At 38.3% G+C, this 12276-nt stretch overlaps 1 protein-coding gene and 1 long non-coding RNA gene across 7 annotated transcripts in view; one reads left to right on the top strand and one right to left on the bottom strand.

Annotated features, from left to right (window-relative positions):
• LOC115610096 overlaps positions 1-12276 on the bottom strand; it is a 63764-nt gene that overhangs the window by 14433 nt on the left and 37055 nt on the right. The window lies entirely within an intron of this gene.
• Positions 1-12276, top strand: part of AFG1L (AFG1 like ATPase) — a 66736-nt gene that overhangs the window by 26159 nt on the left and 28301 nt on the right. For all 6 annotated transcript variants that reach the window (XM_030491150.1, XM_030491149.1, XM_030491154.1 and 3 more), the window contains 2 exons: positions 570-669; positions 3564-3622. In XM_030491150.1, coding sequence (XP_030347010.1) covers positions 570-669; positions 3564-3622 — 159 coding nt within the window. The remainder of the gene's footprint in view (positions 1-569; positions 670-3563; positions 3623-12276) is intronic.

Below are 12276 nucleotides of genomic sequence, written 5' to 3'. Positions count from 1 at the left end.
GAAATTGCTTATTTTTGTGATGGGCCATCTGTTGAATTGTTTTTTGCAACAATCACACAATAGTATCTATGTCATATCATTCTATTTTCAACAGCAGCTGATTATGTATAGTTGGCTACTTGTCTTTATTTCTGAAGTCCCATGACCATTTAAATTCACCTCTGCAAACCTTTGCCTCAAAGGTAATAGAAATGTAAAACAGCCGGTGTGTATTTTCTTTTTGCCTTCCGTTTTTTTCATGTTGTTTCTAATTAATTAGGCCTCTTAAATGTTTAGGTCTGTTTTCTCTGTCTCCCACCTGTAGTTTTAGAATAGAAGTTAACATGGAATCATTTAGCAATCGGTAAAGAAATGAGGGAGTTCCGCAATAAAGAGCAGGCAAGTTTTGAAAGACTGTGGTACATTCACTGCTTATTAATTATCCCTTTTATTTTTTCTCACCAAGCAATAATTAGAATCTTTCTCCATGGCTTTCACTAACAAGCATTTTTCCTAGCTACAAAGCCACTTGCAGATCTATTGCGGCAGAAGCTGAAAGCAAGATAAAACAAATGTGTTGTCTTCTACAGGTCACTGACATTGCTGATGCCATGATTCTGAAGCAGCTTTTTGAAAATCTGTTCCAAAATGGGGTTGTCGTTGTGGCAACATCTAACAGGCCTCCAGAAGGTAAAACAAACATGCTACTAGTATTATCCAAATACAATGAATCTCAGTAACTTCCAAAACAATTGTTTTAAAGTCAATACAGTGTTTAATACTAATAAACTTTCTGGTCTGCAAGAATCTGAGATATTCCGATTTGACCCGTTTTTTCATGTTCTTAAGGAAGAAAGGTTTTTCGCTAAGTGATATTCCTCCCTTCTCTCCAACTCAAGGTGTTCCTCCCTCCCAGGTGCCCCCAAATCCTTCTGTGTTTTCTGATCATCTTTATCCAAACCAGAGGAAGGGTATTTGGGGACAGGGGAGTTGAGGGGGAGTGAAATATTGCCTCTGTTTTGGATGTATTCCGGGACAGGAAAAGATCATATTCTGCAAAAGAGAGAGTAAATGAGAGTACATTCTACTCGGAAACTTGCAGACTTGATCCACCAGCTTAAAGGAGAACCCCTCATCAAGATGTCACACTCACAGCCTGGTTTGAGATTGCTCACTGGGAATTACTTAGGTGGAGAGTTGTTTCCACTGCTAACTATATGTTTAGATAGAGAGTAACTAGCTGGGTAGATCCTTCTACAAAGTCCCGAAATCTGTCTGGTTTTTAACCAAGCAGTAATTGTATTTTTTGGTATAGGAGAAAAGGGTTTGTTATGGAGTAGTATGATTTCTGTGCAACTTTTATGACACTTTAGGTTGATTAATTTCAAATGTTTGCAAAAAATACTGAAGAGTTGCAGTATTAACTGTAACTACCAGTTAATTTTTCTATCCAAGTTGAGTAAGAGAATTGCTAAAGATTTACAATGCACTCTATCTGAGAGAGAGAGAGAAGAAAACACTGACGTTTTTACTAGGGGAGGAAGTAATTCCCCATTGGTTTATTTTCCTCGTTTAAGCAAACAAGATGAAATCATAACTACTGTAGTTAACTAAAGATAAACTGGATGCTGGTGCCTTACTCAGTTCAGAGCCATCCTTGTTTTTTGAAGCACTACTCTTTAAAGTTCAGGAGAGATTTTTATCTTAACTTGGGGATTGTATCCCACTTACTGAACTGAGATGTCAGTCTGTGTCCATTATCATCATACAGGGTTGGGGTTTTTTTAATACATATTAAGTCACTGTGTCAACCTGAAAGACATCCACTTGTACTAGCCGCCCAACAGAGGACGTCAAGAATGGTGTCTCCACAACCAAACTATGTTGCACTCCAGATGTTGGTCAATGCCTGTTTCTTATTTTCTTCTCACTACTCCTACATACTCACTGTGTGTGTCTGAAATTCTACTGCAGGAAAGAGAGTTGGGGTAGTGTAGTGTGCTGCATCAAGGTTTAAGACTGAATTAATTTGTTTCCTGTGGATACGAAGGGGAACAGTGGCTTTTTCATTAGAGAGCAGACGTACCCAGCTGCTGACCATTAGTGATACACTTAACTGTATTAAACTTCCTCCCCAAGGGAATATGAGGGGAAATACTGAGATGCAGTGTTTGAGGAATCCTGTCTTAATTTCTTCACCGGAATTGCTGCTTGTTTTTCTCATTCTCACAAAACAGAGACATAGTACAAAACACACAGCCTTATTATCTAGAAGAACTAACACAAGTAGCTGTCTTACAGTACTGTTACATGTTCAGTGATTTTTGCAAGTAAATATGCAAATGATTGTTTTTTAAACAAATGTATAGCTATCATGATGTGCAGAATTATGAATGAGAATAATACATGGCTTCATACAATTTTGTTAGTAATTAGGGTGTGGAATCACCTTCACTGATAATTTTCCTAAATGTTTGTGTGCATACGCAGTTTTGTGAAAACCATTTCGTAGGTGTCCTGTTGGTTTCTCATGCAATCTATGTCTTCTGTCCACCGTGAAGTGTTGGTAGAGCATAAAAACTTTAGCCTAGTTGTAGCCTTTGGGCAGTACAGGGAATATAGGTGGTATTAATAACCTGGTGCGGTGTTTGTGGGGAATTTTGGTGACATCTCAGCCGGGTGCCTTTATTCTTTTATTTATTCCTTCAGTCAGTCATAGGTGCTGTATTGCCTTCTTATAAGGCTTCCTAATATTAATGAAACAGAGCAGCCTATCATAGCTTTGAAGTGATAACATTTTCAGAGAAGTCATTCTGTTATGAACATGTTGGGCAGTTGGGTAGTTTCCAGAGAAGTGTGTACTCTACAGAATTTAGAGATAAATAAGATATAAAATGCTGCTTTGTAGTTTGTTTTTATTAATTTGTATTTTCTTTGAGTGTGGATCTGCATTTTATTATGTAATACAATTTTTTTTTAATTCAGTGGTGTTTTTAGTAACTTTTGCAGAAGTTTACATATTAATTTAATTTTCTTTTTTTGGCCTTAGGGATGACCCTTTTTCTCACTTTGGAAAATGAGGTTTGCCCGGTAGAATTGCTGGAAGATAAAGTGTACCACAGTGCACTGAATAAGAATGATGCAAACTTTGGAAATTCAAGTAGTTTATTTTTAGTTGACATTGGGTTTTTCCCCTCTGCCAAACACTTGGAACTTAGCCCTTGCATAGTTTTGGCCTTATAATCGTACCAGTGTATACTCAGCATTACAGATCTTTTTTATGTCCTTACTTTAAAACAGATGCTGGTCTTATTTCTTTTGTTAAAATCAGTTATTTGTCAATAGAGATTTAAGTCATCTTTCATTTGCTGCCTTTTTCAGAGTTTCTCAGGATGTTCCATTCTTCCTTAAGAATGTACTGAATTTTCATACAGCAAAAAAAAGATATCGATTTCAGCTCTCCTCTTCTGCCTTTTGTTCCTTCTCTCTCTAGCAACATTGAGTTTTATTTGCCAGACTAAAAGACAAGCTGACATTGTTATTAAGACTAAGTAGCAAAATGGCACTGATTTCCTTTCTTTCAGATCTCTATAAAAATGGTCTTCAGAGAGCTAATTTTGTACCATTCATTGCTGTGCTGAAGGTAAGGAGAGTCACTTGTTAAATGCTTTTCAATTTTGCCTGCTGTATTAATAAATCAGAGTTTTGTACAGGATTGCCTTGATACTAGTTTCCAGATAAGATGTATATGCTTTAGCTGTTTGGGGCGAAAATAATTGAAGGTAAGGCAAAAAGAATTCTTTCTCTCTAGAATTAACATGTTTTGAAAGCTGGACATTTTTAGTATGACAGAAAGTTACCTTTTTGATTAAGGTAGCAGAATTCATTTGGATAAGACTTTCTTACTGGTGTGCATATGCTGTGTAATACAGTATTACTCTAACAGTTATACTGCGTTGTACTTGTGGACATCTTACATTTATTATGCTATAGAACCTGGTGTTCCGTTGGTGTAAAGAAAGTAGTGTTTGGTATGTACCCCTCAATTACCTTGTTTCTGGATCTTTGTCATGTGTAAGTGGCTTTCTGAATGGGTATTTGTGAGGTTTCACATAATGTTCAACAAGTAGCAGTTCTGAAGCAATCTTCCTGGAGTCCACTTAGTATCTTCTCTGCCTTTAGCTCACTCTGAGCCGTGTGTGTCTGTGGTAGTGTCAGTCTCATCTAACCCGTTCCCTAACAGTGGCTTTGACAACTTGGACTACTCCTGTCTTAGTTTTCTCTGGGCTCAGATACTCCTGCAGGGCTTTTATTTGGTGTTTAGTGGCGGTGAATGGGTGGGTTAGTTTTATTTATTTGTTTCAGAAATTAACTTCTGTGGTCTTAAGTCTTAAAATAAGGCTTTAGAACTAAAAGTAGTTCAAGTTCAGCACAGGAGCTTTGAATTCCTTTAAAATTCTTGGAAACATGGGATGAATGGAAAGTATTTACCGTACATTTCTGTGACAAGATGCTTCACTTGAAATAGGTTTCGGGCTGTTTCCATTCCTCATACATGGAATGCATAGTTACCAGATACCCTGGTAACTGCTATATAAAGTCTTTCCCATTCTTCAAATGATGAAAAGAAATGGTTTCTTTTCTAGATTCAGAGTTATCCATGTTCATCCTTATTTTTGTTGTTGATTTTATTTTCTTCAGACAATATAATTCCAGCCTCTGTATTTGGGTTCTTATTTCTTACAAAGACAACTACAAACCAATTCCTGTTGAATAAGCAAAAAGTGAAACAGTGCTCTATGGAAGATACAGTTACCTTGCAAAGTTTGTCTGTATTGGCTTTCTAGGTGGTAGATTACTGGGGACAAGTGATTGCTGAATGCCTGAGGTGGGAGGTGCAATTGATAAATTCCACTTTTTAGGGCCATTCCACTTTTAGCCAAAAGCTACAGATCCTCCAGCTGGTAGCCACAGAAAAGCTTCAGGTTTGTGTAGTTGGGCAGGCCTCTAAGACTATTGGCAGCATTTCCTGCGCTGTATGTGTCCCGTGCCCGATTGTGAACCTATCCCAGTGTTCTGATCTTTTGAAATCTTAAATAGTGCGAGATCTAATTTTTCAGTGATTCCTTAATTCTGGAACTTAAGGGGGTAGTTTTCATAAGCAGGAAAAAACTCTTAATTGTCAGTTCATTGTTGCGGATAAAATTCTTTGGGAATTCTTTATGGGAGAGCTTAGTTTCTGCAACAGATAAGAGTGCTTCTTCAGTTCATGAAATTTTACAAAGATAGAGCTTTACAGAGATAAGTATTAGCGAGGAAAATCTTTTAATTCCGTAATTGCAATTAGATTCAGTCCCTTCTGATTGCGCTTTTAATCTTGCAGGATTTCTTACTGAGCATTTCAAAGTGCATGGAACTCCTAAGTGATTTTTTTTTTTTCTTTTTCTTTTTTTTTTTTTTAAATAAAGGCAGTTCATGCAAAAAAACCCAATCACTGCTCACTGTTACTTTGTTCAAGTGCTCAGAGCAGAAATACTCAAAAAATTGTTGATCCAAACCAATAAGAAATATAAAAATTTTCTAGACGTCTTAAAATAAAACTGGTTTACAAATAAAGCTATGTTTCTTAGAATTATGGAATCATAGAATTGTCTAGGTTGGAAAGAACTTTAAGATCATTGAGTCCAATCATTAACCTAGCACTGTCAAGTGCACCACGAAACCATGACCTTAAGTGTCACATCTACATGTCTTAAATCCCTCCAGGGATGGTGACCACTGCCCTGGGCAGCCTGTTCCAATGCTTGACAACCCTTTTGGTAAAGAAATGTTTCCTAATATCCCGTCTAAACCTCCCCTGGTGCAACTTGAGGCCATTTCCTCTTGTCCTATCACTTGTTACTTGGGAGAAGAGAACAGCCACCTCCTCACTACAACCTCCTTTAGGGTCCCCCCCTAAGCCTCCTATTCTCCAGACTAAACAACCCCAGTTCCCTCACCTGTTCCTCAGAGGACTTGTGTCTTAGACCCTTTACCAGCTTTGTTCCTCTCCTTTGGACATGCTCCAGCAGCTCAGTATCTCTCTTGTAGCAAGGGGCCCAGAACTGGACACAGGATTCGAGACGCGGCCTCACCAGTGCAGAGTACAAAGGTACAATAACTTCCCTGGTCCTGCTGGCTATGCTATTTCTGATACAGGCCGGGGGGCTGTTGGCTTTCTTGGCTGCAAGGGCACACACTGGCTCATGTTCAGCAGCCATCAGTCAGCACCCCCAGGTCCTTTTCTGCCGAGCAGCTTTCCAGCCACTCTTTCCCAAGCCTGTAGCATTTCATGGGGTTGTTGTGACCCGAGCGCAGGACCCAGCACTTTGCCTTGTTGAGCCTCATACTACTGGCCACAGCCCATCGATCCAGCCTGTGCAGATCCCTCTGTAGAGCCTTCCTACCCTCCAGCAGATCAACACTCCCACGCATCCCACTCATTTTTAACAACTTGATGTAAGAGCTGAAGTGAGGCTCTTAAAAAAAAAGAAGAGAGAGGGAGAGAGAAAGCACACTTTAATTTACTGGTTTGCACTAATTTTGGCACATTTTAGTTTATGCAGATATTTAATGAAGATGTCTACATCAACCATTGACTGTTCCGGAATTCTGATTCAGTGGCTAGTTGCAATGCTTCATTCTCTGGGCAAGCTCAGGAAGGAAAGCTCCTTAAACTGTTTGTTGTGTAGAGTCTGTAACTTAAATGAGTTCCAAAGGTTTCCTGGAACCATAGCGTGAAGTTTTAAAAATGTCAACCTGAGTCAAAGTGCCAAATATGTAACTTCTGCATTTTGTCAGGTTTTCTTCATGCAGTAAACCTGCACTGCACTAAATTCTAACCAAAGGTTGGGAAGTTTTAGAGCTTTTCATAGCCTGAGTATACCTTTTAAAGGTACAGTTCTAAAATAAAATGTTTGGCTTTGACTATCTGCATTTTGCTTAGAATCAACCAAAACCCTGTTGTCAGTAGGACATGAGATTACTGTAAGCTTTCTGTAGTGAACTTTTTTCTTCTGCTGCTGTTAAGGACCAAATCATTATTTATTTTAAAACTATTCAGTTAAAAAGACTCTTAACCATAAGCATTGTACACTCATCTCAAATAGAAAGCAGTGTATTTTTATACACTCTATTGTATTTCTCAAAATAGACTAGTGATAATTTATTGCCATTGTTGCCTGCTCTGGTTTTAATTAAAATATACCCGTTGTTACAAAGCAAGAAATGGAGGAATTTAAAAGTATTTTCACTTTTCAATAACTTAGTTCAAATAAGTGAAAAATACTTGTTTCAAACATTTACAGCTGTCCCTAGGGAAATTGTGGGAGTTAGTTTTGTACAAAGGCATTTGGTAGATATAAAATGTCTTTGATGGTGCACTCAGCTTTTGTCCAACCACCTGTGTGAGAAATGCAGGGATTTGTTGATTGGCAGATCTGCTTCTTTCCCCCCCTTCTCACTCCTTCCCCCCCCAAAAGTCATCTCCTTGATGAAATTGATTTGTCAGTTTGTTCCAGTCTAATGGTGTGATAGCCCAGCAGCTTTCAGTATGCTGAATAGTTAAAACCTGCTTTTGAGGTCAGTGTCAGCCACTCTGACCCCTGTGAACTGTCACCTGAGTCAGAATTGCAGGGATTAGGCCTTTGATATTGTGATGGCTTTGCCTATCAATTGACTTTTTCATTACTGAAGATGTTGGGCCTTTTGTTTCCCTTCTTAGTATGTAACCAAGCAAACTCCTAAGTAGAAGGAGCATTTGTTCTTGTTCTCTCTCTCTGCAAGTAATAGAAGTACTCATCTTTTGTGAAGTGTACCTAATTAAACATAGAAAAAAGTAAAAATAAAAAATACAGCATGATTGCAAGTATTTTTTGCTAAACATCAGTATAATTTCTGGGTAATTTCATTTTGACAAATTTGTAAGTGTCAACTAACAAAATGTTGTATATAGAATGCAAGGTGTCAGATTAGAAGTTACCAGTGCTTTCTGCATTCAGCCTTCTAAGCCTCTGTGTATGTCAAATTTAAACCCAAGGGTTATTTGAATTCTGTAGTTTAGAGCACTTAACTGTTAATATTTTATAACGTACCCATTGCCTTAGTGCGTTCACTAGATTTTAAGCTGTTTGGTTTGATTACCTTCTATGTCTGTCTTACACATGCTTGCTTCTAGACAATTTATTTAGGTGCAGATCAAAACTTTATCTTAGGATGAAATAGTTGCCCAGTGTAGGGCTCCCTGCCTTCTCAGTGCTTTTGATTGTTAGGATTTCCTGAGTTCTTGCTTGGTTTGGTTACTCCTTGATTAAAATGAATAAATCAAAGCATATTGTAGATATGGAATAGTTGATTCCTGCTGTATCAGGGTAAATTAGTCTAATTACACGTGGCAGTTTTATTTGCTTGTGATGTAATGCGAAATGAGGTCCTGCCTCCCCCCCAAAAGCCTGAGCCAATTAATAAAGCTTTTAAGCTCTTTGTCACAGGCCACCGTGGAGGTCTGCAGAGAAGAACTTTAATCCAATAAACATTTCATTTAGATCATGAAAAGAAAGCATGAGAAGAAGCTCCTACAAGAGAGGGTGTTTCCAGCAATTCTAGCCATGAAGAGATGTGAGGAATTTGCCAAATTAACCAAGAGGCCTTCATATTTAACACATAAATGTGTCAAAAGTAATAATAGAATAATTTAATTTGAGTTGGACCTTATATTGTTAAAATTCTAAAAAGCCACAACTGTTTTCTTCAAAGACTTTACTGTTGAGTTGGATGGACAGGGCAAGGGGAGGTTGTGAGAAACCCAGATAGCAAATAGCACTGGCCGAAGCTGGTGGAAAGGGGGTAAAAAAAAAGGAATAGATAATTAGGTGTAATTAGTGTGTATGAATTGTTGTCTCCCTGCCCTTGGCTTGAATAAATTTCAGTGAAAAAAACCCCTAGTGGTGAAACTGCTTTGATGTAAGAAGAGTCATTGTGGTTTGGCAGCATAAAGGCAGTGTTTTATACTTCTTACATAATGGTTGTGATACAGAAGGAGTGAATGGACCCTGCACCCCCCAGCCTGCTTTACAGCAAGGACTTTTGGATTCCCTTGAAACAAAATGCATCAGAAGTTGGTAATGAGGCAGTGGACCTCATCAGAGCTAAGCGTAAGCCATCTTTAGCCTTTGTTTAGATCTTAATCGTGGGTTTTTTTATTCTGGGAAATCCAGTTTTGTAAATCAATACTATTTTTTTTTTCCTCCCCCTGCCTGCCAACAGTTCTGGCAGGAGCAAAGGCTAATACTGGGGGAAGAAATACAAATCAAATGTTAAAAAGAAAAACAACAGCAAAAAAGGAATCTAGACAAATAACTTCATCCAGGGTATAATTCCAACGCAGTGCATGTATTCGGGGTCAATTTGACCCTTAGCTTACAAAACACCATGTTAAAAATTCAGGGTGAACTCTTGGCATTTGTTTTTCGCAGAACACCGCAGCTTGTTTATTAGGAGATTGAAAGTTGCAGTTGTGTGGGTTCTTTAGCAAAACTGAATGTTACGCAGTGGTTTGTGGGTTGGTTTTGGTTTGCTTGCTTGGTTTTTTATTATTACTCTGCAAGGAAGAATTTTTCCTAAGTGATGTGAAACGGGGCGAACCGTTCGGTGTAATTCTTATTGCATGAAAGTTGACTGTGCCATTCTTCTGCTCCCTGACTGGAAAAAGGAGAGGCTACTCGTCTCCTGCCCAGCACAGCCACATCTGTACCTCCTGAATTCTTTCACTTTTGTCTGAATATCTGAAATACTATTCACACAACAGTACATTTTAAGAGTCTCTGTCTTTATTCATGCACCATTATTTTACAAGTTAATTGTCTATTTTTCCTCTTCTTAGGGGGTAGCTGATTTGTAGCTAGACATTAAAATAAGTTATTGAAAAGTTGTACAATAGATCGTATGTTCCTTGTGGTAGCAAGAATAGTGGGGGTTCTTAGTTGTTAAAGTTTTGAAGGCTGCAGTGTAAACTTGTGCAACTTCCATTGAATGAATTTTACCTCTAACTCTTCACTTTAAATGTTCTTGTCACAAGTGTAAGAAAAAAACTAATTAAAAAAAACCTTCTTTGGCAGTATTTCACTTCCCAGATCTTTGTGCTCTAGGTCCACTTCCAAATAATTCACAAATAAAATGTTTGTCATCCAAAGTTATCTGAACATGATTTATTTCACTGATATTGTACAGGATTCTTGGACGCCATTTTGAAAGCTTTTCCTCAAAATTTGTTTGTGTGGGGTTTTGGGGTTTGTTTTGTTACAGTGTTTACAGTTGGAACAAACATGAAGTGTCTAAGGCTATTGTAGCAATTTCCCGTGTTCCCTTATTGCAGAAGAATACAGGGGGAAAGACTGTAGAAAAATTGAGTTAACCCCTTAAAGCATTGCACTATTTTGCAGAAGAGACAGCCTTTTGTACTTGAAGTTGATTTGATCTGTGAAAGGCAACACCTGAATATCATGTAAGACTAAATAATTATGCCTGATTGTAAGGGTTTTTTTTTTTCAGGTACAGGTCACATGAAATTCAGTTAGGGTAGAGTACGTACAAAGCTAAGAAATGTGCAGATTTTCTGTTGTAAGATAGTGTAAAAATTATTTACACTTAATACTTGCATAAAGGTTAGAAAGGTTGATGAAGCGATATTTAGTTTTGCTTTACTATTCACTGCGTGTCAGAATGTAATTATGACTGATTCATGAAACTGTCTTAGCAATGAACCATCTTTATTAAAATGCTGATCAAGACAAGAGCTGACAGTAATAAAGAATAGAACATTTTAGTCTTGTTGCTTTTGAATGATTGCTAATTACCCCAGAGGTCATGTATAGTGCTTATGAGGATTCATTGACATTTTCTTTAAAGTCTACTGTTTCAACAACATCTGAACAGGGAGACAAAAACTGTATGCACATCCAACAAGGCTTGGACCAAGTTTTTATCCACCATGAAATACCTGATGATTCCCTTTCTCCTTCTCCCTCCCCCTGAGTACATCTTACTCCCATGGATCTGTGTAGCAGAAAGTTAGGACTGTTACAAACTTCATTTACTTTTTATTTTTTTAAACAAGTCCAATTTTAAGAGTGGATCAAAGGAGCAGCTCTTTGCAGGTCCTGCACTTGTACCATGCTTACTCATGGCTAATGGTCTGGTTGATCTCCTTTTAGAGCTGCAGCAGAGAGGAGACACTGTGCTTTGTATGCTTCTCTCAGCGGGCTGCGGGCAGAGCTGCCCAGCTCGTGAGTCCCAGTTGGACCAGTTTCACGTTCTGAAACGTGCTGATGACTTTGAGAGTACGGCAGAATTAAAACCTGTGGGTATGCTTTGTAGGTCAGAAATAATTTTTCATGGCACACTGCATTTTTGCTTGAGAGGATTCTTATATCTACCACAGTTACAAATCATTTGGGAAAATTCCAGTTGCAATGGTATCCTTTGGGTGGAGAAACCTTTCCTTGAAATTGCTTGAGAAAGAATTTTAAGAAAGAAGAAATAGAATTCTCGTTGATAATCTAACACTACATGGAGTCAAATAATGAAAAGTAAAAATTGTTGAGTTTAGTGAGTTCTGTTTACCTGAGGAACTCTCCCCCGTTGCTGGTGGAGGGCTCTTATCACCTGTCTACATGTTGTGTGATGCAAGAGAGTTTTTCTCTTATGCTGGATGTAAATGTATGAGAAGGGTGATTGCCAATGAACAATCTCATTATTTTCAGATTTTACTGATCCTGTGTCTTATTAATGGAGGCCAAAACAGCAGGACAAGTGTGGGGTGATATTTAGCGGTGTGTGTCATTTTGTTTGGTTATACGCTAATACAAAGAGTTACATGCTGCGGATGTATTTGAGAAGGGAAGATGATACCTGCTTGGAAATTATGATTCCTTTTGCTCAGAAAGAGTGGTTAGAAGTTGCACTTCTCAGTTAGGCATGGTTTCGTTATTAATAGTAGGTGTTCTCATATGCTCATTAAGAACTACACCAGAGGCCAAGAGTATTAATTGTGCAGTTTTGCATGCCTGGGGATAGGACTATTTTTACTTGTATTTGGTACTGCAGATGCAGTGCTACAGCTGCATTTGCAGGTGTCTGGTTTGGCCTGAGTGTGAAGGGCTGAGGAAACTCAGCAGGTGTGGGAATTAAGGTAATGATCATACCAAGGTGAAGCACTCTCCCATCTCTCTTCCCCTGCACCTTCTCTGGAGGTGATCAGGT

Source organism: Strigops habroptila, chromosome 6 (genome assembly GCF_004027225.2).
Source record: "Strigops habroptila isolate Jane chromosome 6, bStrHab1.2.pri, whole genome shotgun sequence".
NCBI classification, from domain to species: Eukaryota; Metazoa; Chordata; class Aves; order Psittaciformes; family Psittacidae; genus Strigops; species Strigops habroptila.
Note: the sequence above shows the minus strand (reverse complement) of the source record. Positions and strands in the feature narration are given on the sequence as shown.